Genomic DNA, 24,243 nt, shown 5'->3' on the forward strand with positions numbered 1-24,243 from the left:
TAAAATTAATAAAATAAACCAATTACTCATTAAATATCAAACATATTTTGTAGAGTAAATATTCTTTGAAATTAATGCTATTATTATTGGCCAACTGTTGTGCCCATTTTATTTTGAAAAACTTTAGCAGGTAATTAAAAAAATTAATTGACCATTTTTAATTTCACAACATTATACTAATTAGTCTTTAAAATTTAATTTTAATAAGGGAAATAAGACAGAGGATAGTAACAATTAATAAAAATAGAATAATAACTGATATCTACATAATAATATATTGAATAAATTATATTATTATTTTACATATGAAATTTAATTTGTACATCAAGTTATTTTAATTTTGATTGCATACTTATTTCCAATAAATCACAAAATTGAATCGTCATATTTACAATTATACAATACATTTAAAAATATATAAAAATATATAATTCCTAACACACACATAGTATACATAAAAAATTATTGTTTGAGCTTAAGGTAGTTTATGATCAAATACTTGAGCACCGTTTTGAGTGTTATGTTTAATTTTTCTAAGATTAAAAAAAATTGTTCACATATAATTTATGTAAGTTTATAAATTAGACTACAAAAGTATATACCATGGTAACTTTAAAATACTCAGTATAAAACTAAGTAAACATGTATGGTAAACATTTTTTTTTGTAGAATGGAATTTATGAAATGAATGATTGTTGACAATGAAGTATAGGATAAGAAAATTTTGGGGCAAGAATGTCTTGGGAAAAGTTGAAAACAACATTATTATACAAATCTTAAATACTAACAAAAAGGTAATAATAAAATAATTGATTTAAAAAAAATTTAAAATTGAGTTTTAAAACAGAATTATTATAATAATATAATATAACTATCGATACTGACGGCTTAGAATCGAAACAAAATTTTTCGAGTTTCGAAAAGAGTTAACCAGGTATCGATAGGCAGTTGGACGCTACCTGGGCGCCGACGATAGACTTAATATCGATGTTTTATTTTTTCTATTTGGCTGAACTGACATCGGTGGCGATGGAAACGTATGGTCATCTGATGACATTTCCTAAAATAAAAATAGTCTAATTAGATACTTAGAAATATTGTGGGTAACTTATATTTTTTATATATATATATATAACATATTATATAAAATATCAATTATTATGATAATATTTTACCATTATGAAAGTAACTGATACTAATGTGATTCTATTGTTTAACATTTTCATATGATTATCAAATCAATCTAATTTAATGAAAAATAAATAAACAGAAAATAAAACCATTTAACTAGTAAAGCAAAAGTTAAATTATATGAACATTCGCATACATTATACTTAAAACTGTTTAAATCTGAACAGCCGAAGAACAAACATATAGTTATTGAACAATAAAATTAAATAAAAATATACATTAATTGCACAAATTTTAGATTAAAATAAAGTTGAAAATGAATATATACAAATTAGGATACAGTTTGACTGATTTAGTAATTATTCATAATATGCGATTGAAATAATATCTGATGTACCACCAACTATAAAGCATGATTTCAATAGTATTTTTAAAGCTTTAAATAAAATAAAATAACCAACTAAAATTAGTATTTTTAAGTTATGATTGATAGTTTATAATAATTAATATACAATTTATTTTATTGATTAGCTGAAAATTAATTCAATGAATAAAAAAGTTCTGTTTAAAAAACTATAAATTTAAATAATTCCTGATACTATTTTTTAAATACATCTTTTATGTACCCAACTATAATAATCCAATTGTAACTTTATTAATAATTTAGTTACATTTAATTTCATTTGTATAACATAGTGATTATATATTTTTTTTTAAAGAAGCAACGTTAACAAAGCCTTTCCAAAATTAAGACAATGTACAAGATAAATTTACAAAATATTAAAAAATTGGTTAAACCCCAAGCTATAATTATTTAGTACTTATGGTAATGAAATACTAAAAAATCAATAACACAACATACATGCAACCATAAAAGGTCTTTACCACATACATGGACATTGCAAGTTAATCGACACAGTAAGCTTGTTCAACAAGTAAAGCAAATTGTCAAGTACCTTATTTATTTTATTGAGATCCAATAAGGTAAGATTTTTAATTAATTTTTTTTTAAAAAGCAAAAGACTACACATGTTATCTTCTCCAAATGGTCGCCAACTGAAAGATTAACTAGACATTCGCAATTTAGAATTGCGTTTGACATGTTTCTTGACTTTCGTTAGTGTACAACTATGTCTACTATTATGCTCATTTAATGGGCTCACATTTAAATTGGTGCACGATGCTAAGTGCATATTGGCTAATTGTGTGGATGGTGTTAAGGCATGTGTACCCAACCCTCCATTATTAGTCAAACTGAGAACAGGACTCATCATGGTAGACACTGCTCGTTTCAACTTGCTTGGAGTTTTATTAAAGCTCAACGCCCGTCCAACTTTAATGCGTGTTCTGCTAGCAAACCTATTTTAACAGTTGTGAATATACATGATTATATAAATTTCATACAATTTACATTTTTTTTCATATTAATTTACTTGAAAGCTTTTCCAAGAGTGCCAGTAGTAATTTCACTTGTATCAATATCCAATTGCTGAGAATCCAATGAAACTAATATATTTCCCTAAATTTAATCAAATAAATCAGTTAATTTCTATGAGTGATTCTCTCTCAACCACTTGCATACTTACAGAACACACAGTGTTGGCCACTTGTTGCGATATATTTTTTAAGAATATATTTTTATGATTGGCACTGCAACTACTCCCAGTCATAGTAAACGTATACAATCGTTCTTTAAAATCATGATTGTCAATAATCATTAACGAAAATGTATTACGACAGTCTAGAATAAAAATAATAATATTGTAGATAAGATTTATATTTTTATATTTTAAATAAGTTTATTAATTTTTTCTGAATTAGATACATTAACGAAACCAAAAATAATATTGAAATAAATACATATTTTTTTTCACATTTTTGTGATTATAACAAATGTTGTCAAATATTGATCTTTTACGCTTGAAAAAATTATTACATATTATCTCTCTTACAAATATGTTATACTAAATTTATGTTAAATAGTTCATCTTTTAGTTTTGCTAATTTTAATATTTAAATTAATTGGATCTAAAGGTTTATTTTTTTAAGGTGGGGTTTGAATGAGAATAGGAATTAGGAGGATCTACTTAGGTCTTTTTTTTAGACAATTGCTTGTCAGAAATGAATTGGGTAATTATTTAATAGGATATACAACTACATTATGAATTTTAGTAAAAAATAAATAAAATGGTAAAATATACTATAATTGACAATAATAATCAATAATAATGACCCACATAGTCAGTGTATGTATGTACATCCATACTAAGCTATTATATGAAAAGAAATATAGATTGAGGAAAAAATTGATAATTGACATTAAAATGCTGAAGTTTTTACCACAACTATTATAGGGGTTTATTTACCTTCAGTCTCTCTAATATCTATAACTTGTTTGATTATATTTAATGGCATCAATTTGATATGTTTATAAGATTTGGCACCACCATTTAATTTGTGTGAACCAGAATTCGGTTCTTTTGGACTTTTTCCATTAAATGATTTTCTTTTTTTACAGACCTTGAAAATAATAATTATCATATAACATCATTTATTTACTCTTTGCAGAATTAATATAAAATTCTTACTTCGACAACGTCTGAAAAAACAAATATTGTTAGATGATCCCCACGACCACTAAGATTATCACTTAACTCAATCACATCACATTTTGTAATAAAACTTCGATGAGAAGAAACTAAATGAGGCTAAAAACAAAATATAACAGTAAGTTACTCAAATTGTTATACTTAATATTTAAGTAATACAAAACAATAATATATGATAATATTTCAGTCATTCATAAAAATATAATTAATGTTATACTCACAGGACAATTATCAATATCATTAAATATATCAAAAAGTACAACTTGACCTTCAGTCTTTCTTTTATCTTCATTTATATGAGTCATTACTTCTCGTATACTGGCTAGGGCTGATACTAGAGCTTGGTGATCAGGATTATTCTTATCAGAATGTTTTAATATATCTATAAAAAATATTTAATTAATAAACTTAAGTGCCAGCTTTACTATAACTATTTAAAGTTTAAACCACTTCACAAAACTCACCATTTAAGAGAAGACTAACGCTGGGTAAGCGTTGTACGGGTCGAATGAGAAGTTCTTGTAAACTCTGTCGACAACATTCAGGTCTTGTCTGACCAACTTTAAGGAATGCATGAAAACGAGGTTTTGTCTGATCACACTGCAATAGCATCTCCCTTGTTTTTTCAAAAAAATTCACAAATGGTGGATAAGCTTTCACTAATTCACTGGACTACAACATAATTACAAAATAAAAATGTATTTAATTGCAAAAATCAAAGTCAAATGTGTAGTATTACATATTTGAGAAAAACACTGCCTATACTACTATCTTCTTGCCATGATGTAGCAAGGCATTTGAGCTCCTCTAACATTTCTCGATGTACTTGATAAATAGGTAAAACATTTCCAAAAATTATTTTGATTTCAGTATTATTAAGCAGACAGTCTTCTTTATCTATCATTTCTTCTAGTGGTTCTTTGTACACCTATAAACAAAATAAAAAACCTGAATAATTTGATAAATAAAGAAAAGAAAAAATGATGATACAATGAAAATTGAAAAAATTGAATCTCAAAGATATATGGCATAACAATAATAAAAATTCTCACAGTAATTATTGTGTTTAACACTCCCACATAGTTTATTTCAGTCTGCAATAATTCAGAGAAAACTTGATATCGTGGACTAAATGGTTTATCTTTAATAACTAAATCTGGATCTGGAAATTATACACATAATCTACATTTAAACATACTGTTGTTATAATGATATTATTGTAAAATCTAACCTTTTGGGAGTTTAAATGGAGATGGATGATCCGGGCTGTTTGTGAAGTTTAAAAATGATCCACATGACAACCTAAGACCATCAAGGGTGTTGGCAGCTGATGACCGTCGTTTTGATGGCCCTGAACTATTTGTTGGCGATGTTTCACCAATAGTTGCTACAGGAGTTGGACTAGACCTTAACAATGAACCCAAACGGTCTAAATGCCTTTTCCTTTTGCGTGCACGAGAAGAAGAACTTAATGTCAACGTAGATGACATTACACGAGCAGATGTAGGCGTGTTGGTAACATTTAACTAAACCAATTAAAGTTATATAAATATAAAACAACTAACATATTGAGAAATAGATAAATAGATTTTTACATTGGTTAATAAATATTCTTTTGTTAAGGCGCAACTCTGATATTGTACAGATGTCCAGAACCATGCTTCTTTCAGGATTTCAGCATTATTCTTCTTCACAGGAGGAATTGAATCTAATGAAGATTCATTAACAACCTAAAAAAAAAAAATGTTATAAATAACACATATTTCCTGAACATGAAAAATGGTTTTTATTATTATAAGAAAAAAATAATTTTTTTTTATGTTTTATTGGTTATAAATTAAATAACAAAAAAGTAGTGAAATCATTAATAAAACATGTTTATTATTTTATGTAGCACCTACTTATAATTTATTTCTAAGGTTTGAATTTAAATTTAAATGTTTGAAATTTTATTACTTTTATATCAAAATTAAATCAAACACATGTTACCTCTTTGCTGCCAATAACTTAAATATAGTCCATTCTTTGTTCTTTATATTAGTTATTATTCATTGTTGACAAAATTACTTTTTAATAAAATTTAAATTTGCATAATTATTAAAAAACTAAAACCTAACATTTTTTATTTTGATACATGCATATTAAGTGTTAAAGGTTTACGGGTTTTTATTGAATGATTTTTTAATAAATGATAAGCCTAATAATTATGTAAATCTCATTTGTTTCTTAGCAAGATACATATTAAAATATCAAAAGAAAACCACTAGCAAATAAAAAAAATTTGATAATGAAGAACTACATCATAAAATGTTAACTCAGATATACTATAATACATTATTTGATATTACTTACAATGTAACAAGAATTAATACAGATGAAAAAAAAATAAAGAAATGTTATTATAATCACATTATTAAATTATGTTAAACTGAATTTATATAAACTTAAATCAAAAAGCATCAATCAATAAACACGAAAACAACCACTAATAATATCCATTAAGTATGAAAAAGCTGGTTACATTTTAGCTTAAAACAAAATCTGGTTGAGATTGTTAAATTACCAATATGAATAATTTTAACCGATACTTAGATAGTTTTTCATTAAATAGTTAATATATAAATATTAAAAATATTTAATATGCAAATTAAATAAGTAGTAAATAAGACTTATAATAATTATTAGCTAGTTAAAAGTTATAAATAATGTTAATGATATAAAAACTAAGCATTATGATAGCGAATGCAATATTAAGCTTATATTATATTGTGTTAGTGATAAATAGAATAAAATTAGTGTTAATGAGTATAATTTAATATTTATACATGTCATAATATGAGTGTTTTAGGATAAATACATGAAACATTGATCAATAAATGTCTTTTATTTGTGCATTACACTTTTCTCCAGTAATAAAACATTAAATAAACAATTGATTAGTAGAGTACATTATAACTGCTAACTACAAAATTGCATGTCTTTTAGCTTATTAAATTGGTCTTTTTGAAACCGATAGGATTAATGGATATTGTTTCTAGTTAATGATTTATCATAAAAATTTTAATCTTTTTTTTTATTTCTAGAAGTGCAACAGTTATCAAAATATGGTTTAACTGAAATATTGATCAAATATATTTATATGTACATCATGATGATTGTTATCATAAAAACTTATAAATATTAATTGTTTATAAAACTTCTTAATAAGAACAAGAATATTAATTTAAATGAACGAGAAACAAATGTAAATATATGTTTAATCTATTTAAAAATTTAAAATACTTTCATCTTATTTCATTATGAATTATGTTTCAGTTTAATATATAAATTATTATTTATTGCTTAATTTGCATGTAGTAATAAATTATTAAACAGGAAAAAAATACAATTGCCAAATGTTCTTAAATATAGTTAATATTAAAAGGTTTTATAATGTACAATAACAAAATTGTGGTGTTTTTGGGCTTCATAATTAGTCAATGATGGTTAGATTTTAAAATAAAGAGAAAAACAATTAATAATTGATATTTATTATAGAAACAAACTAAGTAATATCCAATTTTCAGATGTGAAACAATTAAGCAATTTTTATTTAATTAAAGCCAATTAGTTATGAATTTATACTTATTGAGATGGTATGATTTTATATTTATTAGTAATTTTATTAATATCAAAATGAAATATTACTATTTTATGTAAAATACTTTTTATTTGGTTAAAACTTTTTAAATGCTTTTTATTAATGTACTAAAATATTTAATATTTTTCTAATAAATGTCAAAAATATGTACCAAAGTTTGATCGGTTTGATCCAAACGTGCTGACATAGGATTAGGATGTTTAAACAAAAACTCATCGCAATCCGTGTCTAAAAATTGAAGGCGTATCTTCTTGGTTTCATGTGACACGTTTCCACAATCTACCACACTCAGCGTTCTTTTTAACCCCCCATTTCGAGTATTAGGACTTGAATCCTCTTTATCAAATACTTGAATTAGATTTTTAGGAGCCAAAACACCTCGTAAACACGGTGTTGTATTTGGATCTCGATCGCCTAAAGGACTAGAACCTTCCTTTGTAACCTAACATGCAAACAGAAAAAAACATAACACCAACAAACACAAAATGTTAAAAAAAAATTTAGCCTTGTCCTGTAAAATTATAAATAAATAAGCAAAAATTTGTTAGTAAATCCCAATTTTTTTTTTGCATTTATATAATATATATATATATATACAATATTATTAAGGTTAGTGGCCTTGTGCACAGCAAAAGCAATATTTTTATAAATACAAATTCAAACACTTAAAGTAAAAACATCAGAATTTTACTAATGTTTTTGTACAAGAGTTGTGCTTTAGATCAAATTCAAAATCTGTCTACTCCTGCAGAAGTTTTCTTTTGTTAATTTTAATGAATAAATTTAAACCTCTCATGAATAAAAAATTTAAATAATTCACATCTGACCATTATTTTGTTGTCAACAATAGTTTAATACAACATAAATACATAAATTATAATTTCCCAATGCAAAATCAAAATATTCAAACAATATTTACCAGATGAGTACATTCTGTATCATTTTCATCGCCTATAGGAGTGCCTCCATTTTGCAACAAAACATCAACCATATGTGATCGTTCTTCTTCCGTAAACCCTGAAAAACATATTTTGGCTCCATGGAATGGTTTTAATTTGTGTTCTGAAAACTAAAAAAAGATGTTTACATTAGTAAAATTATACAAAATACTATAGACAAAAACGTGTTTTGCTATCATTGATTTTAATACTTACAAATGACGAATTGATTGCTTTGAAATCCATCTCATCACGTCTCTCCCATGCAGCGTGAAGCCACGAAGATCCAACAACTGGAATTTCATGTAAATATGCATATTGAGATTTAGCACTACACGCATAACCAGATACTAAATGGGTAGTCTTGTAATTAATATTTTCTCGAAAACTACCACCCATCCAACGAATCAAACTCAGAAGACGTGCCTGAATGATATAACAAATATACAAAACATAAATTATTTGAATAAATTAATAAATTATATTGTAAATACCATTTCATCTCTTTTTTGGACTCCTGTGACACTGACAATGGCACCAACGAGTGCATTGCAATAACGGTGGCGATTAATGCCTTGTAAACCATTAGGGCTTTCAGCCAATTCCAATAAAGCTGGACGCCCAAGAATTCTGATTAAAATGATAAAAAAAATATTTAAAACATTTGGTATTATGAAAAAATAATATTTTGATTTGACATACCTGAAACATGGTCTTTTGACTGCAAGTTCTTCAAACAGGGTGGTGACCAGGATATCATTTTTATCCAATAAATTTACATCAGACAGATTTTCTAAGTATTTAATAGATACATTTAATTTCTAAAAACAAAAATGGTATTGATACATATTTATAATATAAATCATAAAGAAATATTAATGAGATAAATAAAATTATATTACCTTAATAGCTAATAATACATCTGAATCAGAAGAATATATTTTTTCCAAATAAATGGTATAATTTGACAGTTCGGATTCTAAACTTGAAACACCTGCAAAAAGTTTTAATCTTATTAGTATTAAACTATAAAATAACAGAATCTTTACCAATTGTTAATTAACTTAATACATTTATCAATTATCACTTTACATTATCATACTAAAACATAAACTACATGCTCTTTATTAATACCGAATATATTACATAATTGAAAAATTGTTTAGTTTATTTTTAAAAGTAACTGAAACTCAATAAAAATATATTAACCTTTTAATATCATGTTGCTGTCTCAAGTTTAATTGATTAACTGTTTTATCCCATATTTTCTAAATATTATATTATTTATAAATAAATTAACATGATAATACATCCAGTTTAAATTAAAATCAAATATTTTTCTTCACATCATTGAATGTTATCTATATTAATGTGTTGGAAAGTTTTTGGTTTATTTTTGTCACTGCATAATGCTGCAATCATTAGTATCAATCTAACACATTTAGACATATTAAGACCAATGCTTTAAACGGTGAATTTTAAAATATTATTCATTAAATTTTTTTTTAATTTTAAATAATTTAAAATTTAAACTTTATCTAATATATTTATTAAACAACTCTATGTGATTTGTATTTATTTGCTTTCTGATTTATATAATGCAATTAGTAAAAATAAGTAATAATAAGTACCTACCTAATTTAATATTGTAACTCAATATATTTTTCATAATAATAGGCATGTGCCTAATATAAAACATTAACAATTTTTTTAATTACCTTTAAGTACCTACTGAGTTACTTTATTAGTGTTAGCTTTACCTATTTATAATTTGTTATTATTAATATTATGAATACATACCTATTGTAAAACAAAAATTTCATCTAGAATTTCTAAGTCATATAACTATAAAAATATATGAAATTAAAAATAATATTATTATCATTTATGATATTTTTTCAATATTCAATTACTATAAAAAAAATTATTTTAACATTTTTCTAGTTAAAAATTAATTTTAATATTTTTAATAATTAATAGGTACACACAACTTTGTTGATTGCACCTAATACTTAGCTGTCTTATAATTAATTCTTATATTAATACTGTGTATAAAATTTTAATATTTTAGAATTATTATAAATAAAATGTTTACATTTTTTATAAATATAAGCATGTTTTAATTTAAAATAATTTTGATAATTTTTAATCATTAATAACTTATTCAAAAATGTAAATATTAAAAATCTATCTAATCAATACACAGAAATATCTTTCTTTATAAAATATATAATAGGTACCCCTTGCCCTAAATTGAACTAAATAGTCATAATCCTAGAAATATGGAATATCATTGTTCCTATATTATGTGGGAGATAGACAAAGGAAACAATTGTTGGTATAGCAACCTCTTAGAGGATAAATTATTATTATGAATTTATATATCCAATACAATCCACAATATTTAAAATTTAATCACTTATAAAAGATGCTCAACTTTATTAATACATTTTTGTGATTTGACAAATTTCGTAAAAATTAGAACTTTTAACAGTTTAATTAGTAATTTAATTTTAAACACTACTATTTAAACTCAATTTGTTTTAAACATAACTTATTATTTATAATTATTATTATAGTAGTAATTTTGTTGTATCAATGAAATCAATCAATATAATATAATTATTTTATTTTATTAGAAATTAAAAAAATAATAATAATTTTATTCAAACAATTTTATTTAAATAACTTGTATACACAAATTTGCCTTAAAAATGTTCTACTTTACCAAATATAACAAGGGGAGAATAGAGGGAATTTATTTCATAAATTGTATTTAAAATAAATATTAATAATTTATTATTCAACTTAAATCAATAAAATTAAACAATAAAAAATAAAACAAATATCATAGAAATCTTAAGTTAAAAAAATATTTTAAGCAAAATAAATAGATAAAAATATACCTCAAAATTAGATTTATTGAAAAATTAAAAGGTAAATATCATTAGATTTTAATGGACAATTAAAGTTATTAACTCAAAAAAAGCTTACTAAATATTATTATTTCAACTTCATATTTTCATACTTCTTCAAATTATAAGCAAACATTATTTGAATGATAATATTAATTTGATTATATTTTATATTAATATGTAGGTTACAAGATAATACAGTCAATTATTAGATATACTTATGGGCAGGGTTTGGAAATTCTAGTAAATATTTTTTTTTTCTTGGTGAAGCATAACATCAAAAGTAAGATATGAATTTGTTTCACATTTTCCAGATGTTATGAAAGAAATTTTTCTAATTTATACATATTTTTGGTTTTAAGTTCTGTTTTGCTGATTTAGAATTTTTAAGTGCTATTTGTGGGTATATTTTTATATAATAAAAAAAATTAAGAACATAACTCCAATATATTATACAAATGTGTGATCATGTGTGAACATGTATTTTAATTTTAAAATAATAGGTTATAATAATAATAGTTTCTACTTACTTATTGCAATAAATTTATTATACCTCATATAATACTAAATACACTTATTAATTATTAACAAGCCAATTATTAACTTCATACCTTGAAATAATCTTTAAAACGAAACACTATCAGTAAATATTCAGTTTTCAAGTATCTTATTTACATATAAAAATATCTGATTTTATAAATCTAATTATTACTTATACTATTCAAATAAATATCACTAGAAACACTAATAAAAATAAGTCTTAATTAGTTATATAATTTTATAAGAATACATTTTGGTAACTATTAATAATTGTAATTACATTTTATACACTTATAATCATTTAATTTCTTTTTAACTTTTATACCTTATTAAAAACGTTTTATTATACTTTTATTCAAAGGATTAAAGTGTATTTTATCATAAAACAAACGCAATAAAATCATAAGTTTGTAACCAATGAAAATGATTAAAAAAATAAATAGTTATAAATTTATTGGTCATTCAAATATACCCATGGTCCTATGGTTGAACAATGGACTTGGAACTCATAAATTCAATATGAAATAAAAATTTCTCAATTTAAATAAATTAAGTATCATATGAAATAAAAATAAATAATTGGATACCTATATAAAAATAACCTACCTTCAACAAAAGTTGATATTTTGCTATCCATCTTCTGATATTATAAATACTTTGATAAAGATAATTTAAAAAAAAACATAAAATTTAACTTGTTTAGGCCTTTTCTAGAACCATTTTTAAAGAGAAAAAGCATTGGGATCTGCATCAAAAGAAAATTACTTGACAACTAAATCTAAGTGTTAATGTCTATGTATACTAATCACAAAACAATTTTATCAGCAGACTGGAACAGTAATATCCATTATTTTATGAATCAACAGATTTGTTTATTTTAGTGATTAAAAAAGATAACATACCTAATTAAATTACTGTATTATTTTTTATTTGCACATCAACAATTAAAATTGGTATAATATAAGGATTCATTATTATATTTTTCTTATGTCGGGAAGAATAAACATTTAATGAACCAATAGTGAGCTAATGGTCTATTAAACACCCACTTAAATATGATTAAAAAACCTATGATTGGACCATTAAATTTAATATTTTTTTTATGCAACTCAGCATAAGCTATAACAATATTTATTTAGTGACTGTGTTTACCAATACATCTTTACTCAATTATAGTTAAACAAATTATTAATTTATATTAAAACATAATTAACTTTTATATTTATTGATCTCTATTTTTCAAATAAACAGGATCAATAAGTTATAACATTCTCTAGCATTAAATGTAGAATATATATATATATAAATTATATAATATAATCAATACATACATATATATATATATTGCAACATTCTAATAAATACAATGAATGAAATAATTTTTTTCAAAAAATTATTTATCTTTTCTCGGGGCTTTTCCTTAGATTTTATTTATAAATTAATACACAAACATGTTTTTTTTTTATTGTATCTAGCAATAACCTCTATAATTATAGTAAGAGAAATTAAATATATCAGAAAAATATGTGTTCTTGGCAGGGTAAAATACAAAAATATTATATAGCAAAGGGGCTATCTGTCAAGCAAATAAAATTTAAAAAAAAATTCCTATTTGAAGTCAGGTAATACAAAATATAAAAAGCAGTATCCTACAAACCAAATTATAAAATAAAATAATAGTTTTTCTTATTCATAATATTATTCATATATCATATGAATAAAAGGAGAAGAAGCATAAACGTCAATGCCAAACTATGTGTGTGTGTGTGTGTGTGTGTGTGTGTGATAAAGAATGCAATATTTTACAATTAAAACGGTTTTTCTAGTCAAATTTTAACTCATGAACAATACTATTTTTATTTATTGAACAAATGAAGGAAAGTATTATTTTAAGAATTTTCTTTTAAAAATATCTTTAAAGCATGAAAAAGGTACATAGATATTTCCACAAATACTTCTATTCAAGAAAATGTCTTAGAGCACATTTGATTATAGGCCAGTGGTACAATTGGTGGTGTTCTCATAGAGTATACTCCATAAATGCAGTTAAAATACTATTTTTGTAATGAGTGATTTGTCTTATTGAAAATAAAATAAAATATATTTTTTGGGAACATCAATGGATACAAGTGGTCATAAAACTTCATTGTGTAATATTATTAATATATATTAAATAATTTAACACCAATTTGTTGGTCAAGTAATACAGTAATTATTTTTATTATCAAGGGTTTTCCGTGGTATATTTATAAGGGATTATAAAATATATTACATAATATTATAACTAAAGCTAATTTGAATTAGAAATTGATTTATATTTTCATTAATAATTTAGTGTAGGTCACACATTCAACCAAAAATGAAAAGCTATTGAAAAGATGGGTTAATATTGGAGAAGTGTCCTGCCAAAAATATCCAAGTAATCCTAAGTAACTAATATTGTTTTTTCCAATGAAAATAGTTTCAAGTTACTTTAAAATGTAATATCACAACAAAAATGTTATTTACACTTGGCCAAATGAATTCTTCTAACTCATCTAACAAGTTCTTTTAAAAAATTTATAAAAGCTAAAACATTAAACATTCAATAGGTACTTATCAAAATGTTTAAAAAACATTCTGTTAATAAGCCTTCTTCTCTTTATTTAATTAGGAATCAAAATTAAATATATTAGGTAGTTCCCAAGAACAGAGAAACGATAAAATTTAATTTATTCATATAAAACGATATTTTTTTTAATTTCCAAGGACAAAATAATAGATATAAAGCAGTTTTTCTATAAACACAAAGAACTTAATAAACTATTGCAAAATGAAAACTTTGCTTCTGCAGATAAGAAATTCCTAGAAAATTCATATGACGTATTAATCAGACTTTTTGGAATTTAGACACCAATATTTCAATTTTACTATGTATTTTATTCCTACCAATGTCATTAAATTAAATTGAAAAACTGTTTATAACTTTATTAATAGTAAATAGATGCAATTTAGAGTGTTTATATTTGTAAAAAGTGTGGTTATTAAAATAATTAATCAAGGAATTAATTAATGACAGACAAATAACTAACAATCATTTCAGTAATTAAGTATATCATGCTTTTAATTAAATCTAATTACATTATTATAATTATTACAATTAATATTAGTATAAATAATTGACACAGTAAAAAATAATGTTCACTGATTTAAAAATAATTTTAACATATTATAATAATGCAACTTGTAATGCAAGCACAACAAAATATATCACAGTACCAGCTATAACGAGCTATAATTTATAAAAATGTTAAAAAATAAAGTTAAATGAAATATTATAAACAATACTTTCAACTTTTAAGCTAATCAGGTATTACTGTTGTCTCAACTTGACATTTCATGGCCAAATATATATTATTTTTGAAAAGTATTTTTTTTCTAAATAGGAACCTAGGTACCTAGTAATATTAATTCATAGCACAATTCAATATAAATTAAGATATACAAATGATTCTTATTTACATCCATAATTTATTCATTTTCAAACAATTAGAATCCAAATTCTAATAATACTTATTCAATATCTACATAAATGAATAATATATAAAATAAAATTGTTCAAATTGTTGTACCTGCAGATTTTATTTACCTACTATTTCTAAAATAGATAGGTATAAACATTTATTAGTTATCCATTATTTTCTATTAGAATTTAAGTTCTCTCAGATTATATAAAAAATATCAATACTTAACTATATCTATCTACCTACATATTTTTTTATAATTGTAAATATCTATTTAGATAATTTACATATTTGTTTAAAATATAATATCATTGTTTATTATTTATGTTGAATACCTAGGTATTTACAATTTAAGACAAAACTCAGTTCATACTAAAAATTAATCAATAGAATAAACACTAAAAGAAAAATGATCTATAATTTAAATACAAATTGGTACAAATAATGTCTTATTTGCATTTAGTATCAACTAAAAGTACCTAATTGATACTAAAAATGCTCTAATACATTTAAATTTATTAAGCTACTAACAAACTGCAAAGATCACTAAAGTATTCTTTAATTTAGTAACATATTACATAGGTAAACACACATTTAAAACATTAAGACAAATAATTTCTTTCAATTATGTGTCATAACTCGTATGTCACTAAAACAGTACCTCTTTAAACTTAACAAAATATACTTATTCTATAAATAATTAGCAACACTCAGTGTCCAGCTCACATGTTTTTCATTTTGTATGACAAGTGGAAAAATATAAAATTGGCAAATTTCCAACTATCACACGAGGGGATACAGTTTAACACATGACCTACGAATAGTGTCTTCAACTTAGCCTAGTTATCGAAGGTACAAATAAGACCAAAATAGAATGAACATTTAATTTAATTTTTGTTTTTTACTTCATATGTTTCCATTTTACTTTTTTAGGAACAAATTGTGTAACAGAAGAGAATAACATATAGCTGATAGGTAAATAATACTTGATAAATAATAGGAAAAATAAAATGAGAAATTCAACAAGGTCAGTAAATAGATACACAGGTAAATACCTACCTACCTATTATTATTTATGAAAAAGGGTTAATTAATAATTAACTGACAGTTGTACAGTTGTACCTACGATTGAATACAAGATAAAACAAATCGACAACTATCTCCTAATGAATTGATTAATAGTTATTTGAGAGAAGTAGAGGTTTGAAAAATAATTTCAAGCAATGTATTTGTATTCATTAGTGCCCACCGACACCCTTAACTACACTGTAACGCTTTAGATTTGAAATGCTACAAAAGGTAAACACAATTTTGCCGCTGTTTAGGCGAACATCATAATAGTCCTACTGATCGGAACGCGTCATATTGCGTACACTCACTTTGCGTTTTTACAAACTCCTCCTCGACATCGCAATTGTTGTTGTTTTGCCCGGTTCTGTTCGCTGTCGACATTGTGGGACGTGATTGAAGACTATTGCCATGCGATCATTTCAGAGTCCGTCGGTGACACGCGACGGACGAACACAAACCAACGGAAATCCGAAAAACTACGACGAATTTGAAAACAATCGCAACGAAATGCGAAAGCGGGATCGACGGAGAACCGTAATAATCGTTATTATAATCGTAGGCGTAATGCTAATCGAACGATACGAGGAGCAAAAATAGGAAGACGACGACCGAACTAAAAAACTGTTGACTGACGAAAGACGAAACAAGTGAAAAAACGTACACCGAAGACCGAACGAACGGGGAGTAATAATAATAATAATAACGAACAGAACATACACGCGCACGCACGCACGCACCACGCTCTCTCGCTCACACACCGCCAACTATATTATACATTATTACTTGAATATTATTATTATTATTATTGTGCGAGTCTCGACTCTCGGGGTCTGCGCACGCACACAAACGTCAACGGCGACGAGGTGAACTCACTCGAAAAAATAATAATAATAGAAAAACGGTTGGGATCGTAACATTGTAATTTCAATGTTAATAGCTATTAGCTGTGGTTAGGACGCACGCGCGCGGCAGAACAGGTGAAACGCTGCCGGTCGACCGTTCCCATTGGTTGATGGACCGGAGCGTGCTGAACGGCTGCTGTAGCCCGTCCAGTCGTGTTACACGGATCCAGTGATAATTAATGATAAATAATATTATTATCATCGTCGTAGATTCCATGATAAACCCTTATCAATTTATCAAGGGTTATTTGAATTTTCATAATAACCGCTATTTTTTTGGCGGACTTTTTTTTTCAAATTCGAAATTTGAAACCGGAACTATTTGTTTAATGGATGAAATAGTGTTAGTGGCTGCATAAGACCGGGCTAGGGGTAGGGATGAACAAGATACTCATAAATCAGTATCGCGATACTAAAAACTGGGCTATAGAGTATCGAAATACTAGATATTCGATACTTACATTTTAAGTATTTATCTACTCGATACATTTGAATAGAATTAGTCACAGGTTTTTTAAAAATTATACTTATTATAAACTATATCTACTTGGTACCTGATTATATTAATAAAAATAATTTATTTTTAAAAATGTTTAATTATAAATAGGTATTATAATATATCTTAATACCTAATGTATAATAATAACAGTCAAGTTGAATTTAATTTATATTGTACATAATACATTGTCGGTACATAGGTAGGGCTAGGCAGTATCTTAGATACAACTGTATCTTGTATCGAGATACATAATTTGAATGTATCTTCTATTGGGTATTCAAATACTTTATTAACTTGTATCTAGTATCTTTTTATGATTAAGATACTAGATACATTCAAAAAATATGTTTCATATTTAATTTATATTATATCAGTTTTCTTAATTGCCCAATAAGTAATAATATGTTTTAAGATTAGATTAAAGTAACTTTGGTGTCTAACGATAATATTATATCAGCGATATTTTATATATTTTTTATAGGTAGACTTTAAATCTATTTACCTATTATTTCGTTTGTCTATAATTATTAGTATTATTATTTTAAGCGTATCAAATGTCATTTTAAATTATATTGTTAATGATCAATACATACCGTATTATTATACATTTATACGCTATAATATAATGTATGATAAAATTTAACGTGAAAAAATTGTATCCAAGGTAAATTAAAAAATTAATAATAATAAATAAATATATTAAGTATCTTGTATTTTATATGTATCTCAGATACATGTATCTTGTATCTACTATCTAGTATCTTTAAAAAATATTATAGTATTTTTAATCTTGTATTTAGATATTAGTTATAAATGTATCTTGTATCTTGTATTTAGATACTTTTTTTTAGGTATCTTGCCCAGCCCTGTACACAGGACACAGGAATGGGCAAGCGCAAGATACTCAAAAATCAGTATCGCAAATCGCAGTATTATAAAATATAGATACTTTGCTTTGGAGTATCGAGATACCACTAATAATATACAAGATAAAATTGTATCGAAGATATTGTCTAACCCTGGCTAGAGGAAGATTTATCTCTCAAATTATACCAAACAAAATTATTTAAATTATCACATAATAATTTATAATATTTTTATCAACCATTGCATACTAGGTTTAACATAATCAACTTTAATCATATAGCTGCTGTTGAAAATTAGAAAAACTGTAGTCAGGGACGTACACAGAAAAAAGTTTTGTGGGGTGTTTTTGAAAATCAGTTATTGAAAAGTAGAACTTTTTTCAATAAATATACAAAAACAATTTATGAAAATAAGGTATACTTGCAATTCTTTTTTTAAATACAAACATTGATATAATAAAATGAACAAGTAAATAACCATACAAAACCCCAAATATTTCGGCGGATGTTTATCGTTTGAACACCCAAAACACCCCCCATGTATAAGTGCCTGAATCAGGGGCGTATTTAGAAATGTCTTATTGGGGGGAGGGGCACAAACAAAAAGTTTAAATTTGCGTACATAGGGCGTATAATAAAAAAAAAGTATAAAATACGGTAAATGGGGGAGGGAGGGCACGGGCCCCGTGGGCCCTTTCCTTAAATACACCCCTGTACCTGACTGGTTAATTTTAACTATTTATACATTAAGATATTTGTCATTATGTACCTATGTAAAATGTTAAAGAGATCCAGATGTCAGTGTTTTTTCTTTTCTCAGTTTCTCTGAGCCACGAGCAATATAGGTAGACAATAAATAATTATTAATTTACTATAGTTAGCAGAACCAACCTTGCGTGAATTGACTATTATTGAACTTTATGAATATCATTATTTGTACGATAGATTTATTAGAATATTTAAGTTTCAATTCAAGTTATAAATGAAAACATTATTATTTAAAATGCTCATCAAGATATTTTATCGTAAGAAAGCCAATATAGCCACACAACTAAGCAACCATAACAACTACACACATTTGGTTCAGCTAAACTGAAATTTACTATGTTGAGCGTTGGTCAGAAAGAGAAAAACAACTAGGTATTGTTATTACATCCTCAAATTACATTTAGTACAATAGGTATTTTAGTATATTTATATTGTTAATAGATTTGATTATTTTAGATGTGTGTGAGAGTGAGTATGGAATACTGGAGTGACAACCCATATATACACTCATTCTATTAAATAGACCTAAGTACCTAATATAGGTAAGTATTGACAATTTAATAACAAGTGTAAAAATCTTAAAATATGCAAAAAATTGTTAAACATGTTAAGTATAATAAAACTTTTATGATATTTACTGTAAATAATTTCCTTCAATTATTATTTTTTATTATTTAAATATTAAATGGATTTAACCAAGTAGTAAGTACCAAGAGTTTCCCAACCCCCACACTCAAAACCAAAATTTAGTGATACAGCAATGATACTTAATAAGTTGAAGTAAAAATATCCTTGATATTTAATATTTTGTTATAAAGATTTAAACTAAGATTACATATTTATTAATTTGTATGTTTTTTTTATGAAACCAGTGGAAAAGAAAGACGGACTAGTGAGTATAGTGACTAAGGTCATCCGTAGGACTGTAGGGGAAGGCTGCAATGGAGCCGTGCTCCCGCTTTAAATAATATACCTACCACAAAATACGTATAATACGTAGATATAACAAAACATACACTCAATTATTAAAATTACGTATTTATCGTTTACACATTACACACGATTTAAAAAAATTATTGTAAATGCCATAGGTACCTACTTTCGATAGTCTTTTAAGAATACTATATATTATATTATTATATTATATAATCACATATAAATATTTAACCTTAATTAAAAAATTAAAAATATTTAAATTAAATAATTAATACCTACCTACATGACTACATCCTACACTACATGCTTACTTTAATAGGTTCAAGACTACTTCAGGTCTACTTTCAGATACATCAGGGCCGACTGCGTGAACGCGTTATTAGTTTTTCTGTTACGTATGTACCTACATCTAATTTTATTTCAAATTCTTAAAACCATTAGAAACAAAATTTAAAATAGGTAGTAAAATACGAAACTATTGGTTATCAAAAATTGGTACCTATTTAATAATCCGAAAAAAATGTATTAAAATTAATTAAAATACCAAAAAAAAATATTTTAATATTTTAAAATTTTAAATACAAGTATTCGACTATGTAGGTACTCAACAAAACTGGTATAGATACCAGTTCCGAACTAAAAATATACTATAATAATACCTACCTGTATTGACTGCAGTCTAGTTAGCCTACAGTGATGTCGGACGTCGGCGCATCTACAGACTGTAATTGTAGTCAGTGGCGTAGCACAAAACCTTCAAAAGTTCAAAAACTACAATTAAGTTATTAAATAGGGATGCTATAAGTCTGGTGCTATGTACATTTTTATTATTTCAAATCAAATTATTTTCTACATAATGAAATATATATATGCATAATAAATATGCATCATTTTTAGAAATAATAATAAAACTTATCAAAACGTCATAGCTTTGTAGGTATTTATTAAAATAAGTACTCATACATTTACAATTCATTGTACTATTAAAAAAAATATTAGAACAATAAGAATTGTTATAAAATATTAAGAAGAACTTTTATTTAAAATATATTTAAACATCTTACAATCATTTTTTAATTAGTTTAAAATAACACAAACAACAGGTCAAAACTTAACTAGTATTCAACAAAAAGTATAATTTAGTAAAATAAGTGAAACTATATTAAAAATAAATAAACACTAAACAAACTATTTAATTAATATAAACAAAAATTTATTTATTTCTATAAGAGATAAAATGTACTTTGACAATAATTAATATAAAATTATTGTAATTTCAAAGATTTAAAAACATAAACTATATATTTTATCCATAAAAATGTGTAAGTAACAATAAAGTAAAACTAAGTATTTTAAATTAAAAATCAGTAAATTAATTGCTAATCTTATTTAAGAAATAATAGGAATGGTATAATGGTATATTATGTAATAGAATAAAAAGGTCGCTTATTATAAAATAAGAAAATGTATTATCTATATGACTATATGTATATATAGTATAAATAATCCTTATGTTATTAAACTAACTAATATTACTTATCATTATTGTTTTAAAATATTGTATATTGTTATTATTAAAAAGATTAAGTCTCGAGTCGATTAATATATGTAAAAGCTAAAAGCAACCAAGTATATAAAACAAATTAATTATTAATTCTCGAGATATTTTATTAGGTTTTGAACAAATTTATCCAAAGTATTTATGATTTAATTTTAATATGTCAAATATCAAATTTTTTGTATCAAAATTAGGTACTTTTTAGTTTTTACTAATGTAAATTACTAACAATAAAATATCTAATATTTTTAACTCTCAAAAATATAGTATATAGCACTCATAGCAGGAGTGGCAAACCGATATTAATTCATTGTTAAATCTTGTATTTGATTAAAAAATGTGGTCTAAAAAATTCTTTAGTTATTTCTTAGCAATATAGTAACTAATTATAATTGGAACTCCTTTCTAGATTGTACAGTATATTTTCTCTTATTTTTTTTTTTCCCCCGGAGATTTTGATAGTCAAATTATCAACGATGGTTTATTGATCTAAAGTTTAATAAATTCATTAATAGTTTTGATTGAAATAATTAAAATATATATTTTTATTAGGTAAATAAAAATAAAGAAACATTTTGACGGATAAACAAACACATACTGGTATTAAAAAAAAAAACCAATATTAATAGCAACAATGAAATAAAAATATAGAGTAGTAGTGGTGAAGTTTAATAGTAAGAAGGTAATAAAAATGATTATAAATACTTTATGTTTTTATATACACCCCGCTGGTCAACTAAAAAATATTTTAGTATTTTTAACATATTCTAACCAATACAAAACTTTACAGGCACATGAAATTGTTTTTAAACTGATTTTAAAATTTTAGCACATAACTCAAAAAAGGTTTACCATTTCTCGTATATGAAGTATAAGTTTATTATTTAAGCAAAAAATGTATAAAAAGGTATTTTTCTGTTATGAATTTTAGTCTTCTATTTTCAATTTTAAATAAACGCGATATTCTTTTTAATATAATTTAATATAAATAATGGAACTACCACCATACTCACTATCAACAGCTCTATTACTAAATATTTTCTAAACAAGTTATTACTTGCAAGATTTATGTTTGTATGTAACTTGTATGTACCAAATATTATTTACTAACAGAAACAATACTGATATTATTGAATTAAAATGAAAAAACATTAAGAAAGGAATTTAAACCTTATGTTAAATAGTATTTTATATTCTATGAGATTAAATTCTTATAAAAACTATAATGCTAACTTAACCAAATAAAGGTTTACCAATATATACTACTGATATTTCTGTGTTACCATAGACAGCTGACACCGAAGGATATAATTTAGTTTTAGGTAAATTTTTAAAAGCTATACCTAAGAATTCATTACATTTTTCAAAGTGCAAAATACCATTATCAGAATCTAGTACTAATTGTAATTTTTCACCAATTTGATACTTAGGAGCATTGTTTAACAATGGATAGCATCCATGTGATACTCCATTATGCAACAAAACATTATCGATTAAATTCCAACCCCAGCTATGCTTGTCAATACCCAGCAGAGGTAAGTAACCACTACAATGCACTGGCGCCTCTTTTGTTGACACACCAACCATTGCAACTGTACCTATAAACAAAATAATTTATATTAGTAATAACCTTTTGTTTAGTATTTTACGAATTGAATATATTTTTACCTAGTGGTCCAGTCCATGTAATTTCCCATACGTGTTTACCATTGCTATAACCAATTTTAGTTCGTGCCATATCTGTACTCTGGGCGACTGGATTACGATGCAATGTAAAACCATTTTGTTTGACAACAATGTGCATGGAACAATCGTCCGGGTTCCATGAATGATATAAGGCTCGTAACTTGGCTTTATAGTTGTGAAGTTGCGATAAAAGTTCAGACTTCAGTAGCTCTTTAGGTATCTTACGGCGACACATTAATTTCCATGGCTCTGCTCTGCCATCATTAATTACACGATACCAATTTTGACAGACCAACATGCAGCTTAATAAGTCTGGCAGTTCCAAGTTTGAAAATATTATGTCCAATACTAAATCGGGTAAGTATTGTGGTGCGTGACAAACATCCATCATAAATTATTTTGTATTTTCAATTGTTAAACAAGTAAACATTAGTTCATTTTTCTCCATTAATACCACTATTCAGTGGGATTAAAAAATAAATATATATATATTGTACGTAATTATAACTGTCGAAAAGTAGTAGTCAAAGAAAGTAAAACGTTTTATTCTGCATGACTAAATAAAAAATATTTTGACATGTTATTCTGTGTTCGTAAGTTGTGATTGTTTAAAAAAAATTGTATAATTAAATATTAATTGTCAAAATGTTTACTGAAAATTTAAAATTTGATACTGTTATC

General features: G+C 24.9%; 2 protein-coding genes across 4 annotated transcripts; both read right to left on the bottom strand.

The window, feature by feature from the left end:
* Positions 1-256: 256 nt before the first annotated feature.
* LOC132928388 (protein ECT2) lies at positions 257-17,275 on the bottom strand. 3 transcript variants are annotated; one of them, XR_009662022.1, is made up of 19 exons: positions 16,656-17,275; positions 9,221-9,312; positions 9,021-9,139; positions 8,813-8,948; positions 8,535-8,744; positions 8,300-8,449; positions 7,532-7,822; positions 5,336-5,470; positions 4,972-5,266; positions 4,793-4,902; positions 4,480-4,668; positions 4,205-4,412; positions 3,962-4,122; positions 3,720-3,839; positions 3,498-3,651; positions 2,718-2,872; positions 2,565-2,650; positions 2,088-2,490; positions 257-1,060 (listed from the first exon to the last, which is right to left on the bottom strand). XR_009662022.1 is itself a non-coding variant. In XM_060993014.1 (19 exons), exons 1-19 carry the CDS (start codon positions 16,726-16,728, stop codon positions 956-958), a joined length of 2,985 nt encoding a protein of 994 aa, XP_060848997.1. In that variant the 5' UTR covers positions 16,729-17,274; the 3' UTR covers positions 257-955. The 3 variants fall into 3 exon arrangements, 2 of the variants coding, with proteins under 2 accessions (XP_060848997.1, XP_060848998.1); XM_060993014.1 differs by having other exon boundaries at positions 2,295-2,490; positions 16,656-17,274; XM_060993015.1 differs by lacking the exon at positions 7,532-7,822 and having other exon boundaries at positions 2,295-2,490; positions 16,656-17,269.
* A 4,349-nt stretch (positions 17,276-21,624) lies between these two features.
* On the bottom strand, positions 21,625-24,232 carry LOC132928445 (F-box/SPRY domain-containing protein 1). The gene is made up of 2 exons (XM_060993103.1): positions 23,545-24,232; positions 21,625-23,474 (listed from the first exon to the last, which is right to left on the bottom strand). The coding sequence occupies exons 1-2, from the start codon at positions 23,951-23,953 to the stop codon at positions 23,110-23,112; spliced, it is 774 nt and encodes a 257-aa protein (XP_060849086.1). The 5' UTR covers positions 23,954-24,232; the 3' UTR covers positions 21,625-23,109.
* Between the last annotated feature and the right edge of the window lie 11 nt (positions 24,233-24,243).

The sequence above is a fragment of the Rhopalosiphum padi genome, chromosome 4 (genome assembly GCF_020882245.1).
Source record: "Rhopalosiphum padi isolate XX-2018 chromosome 4, ASM2088224v1, whole genome shotgun sequence".
In the NCBI taxonomy this organism is placed as follows: Eukaryota; Metazoa; Arthropoda; class Insecta; order Hemiptera; family Aphididae; genus Rhopalosiphum; species Rhopalosiphum padi.

Excerpts from the sequence above, each read along its gene's own strand:
- LOC132928388 (XM_060993014.1), bottom strand. The coding sequence starts at position 16,728 with ATGTCGACAGCGAACAGAACCGGGCAAAACAACAACAATTGCGATGTC. Across the intron at positions 9,140-9,220 it reads ATGTATTATTAGCTATTAAG|AAATTAAATGTATCTATTAA; the intron begins GTAATATAATTT and ends TTTTGTTTTTAG. Across the intron at positions 8,745-8,812 it reads TCCAAAAAAGAGATGAAATG|GCACGTCTTCTGAGTTTGAT; the intron begins GTATTTACAATA and ends TATATCATTCAG.
- LOC132928445 (XM_060993103.1), bottom strand. The coding sequence starts at position 23,953 with ATGATGGATGTTTGTCACGCACCACAATACTTACCCGATTTAGTATTG. Across the intron at positions 23,475-23,544 it reads TACATGGACTGGACCACTAG|GTACAGTTGCAATGGTTGGT; the intron begins GTAAAAATATAT and ends TTTTGTTTATAG.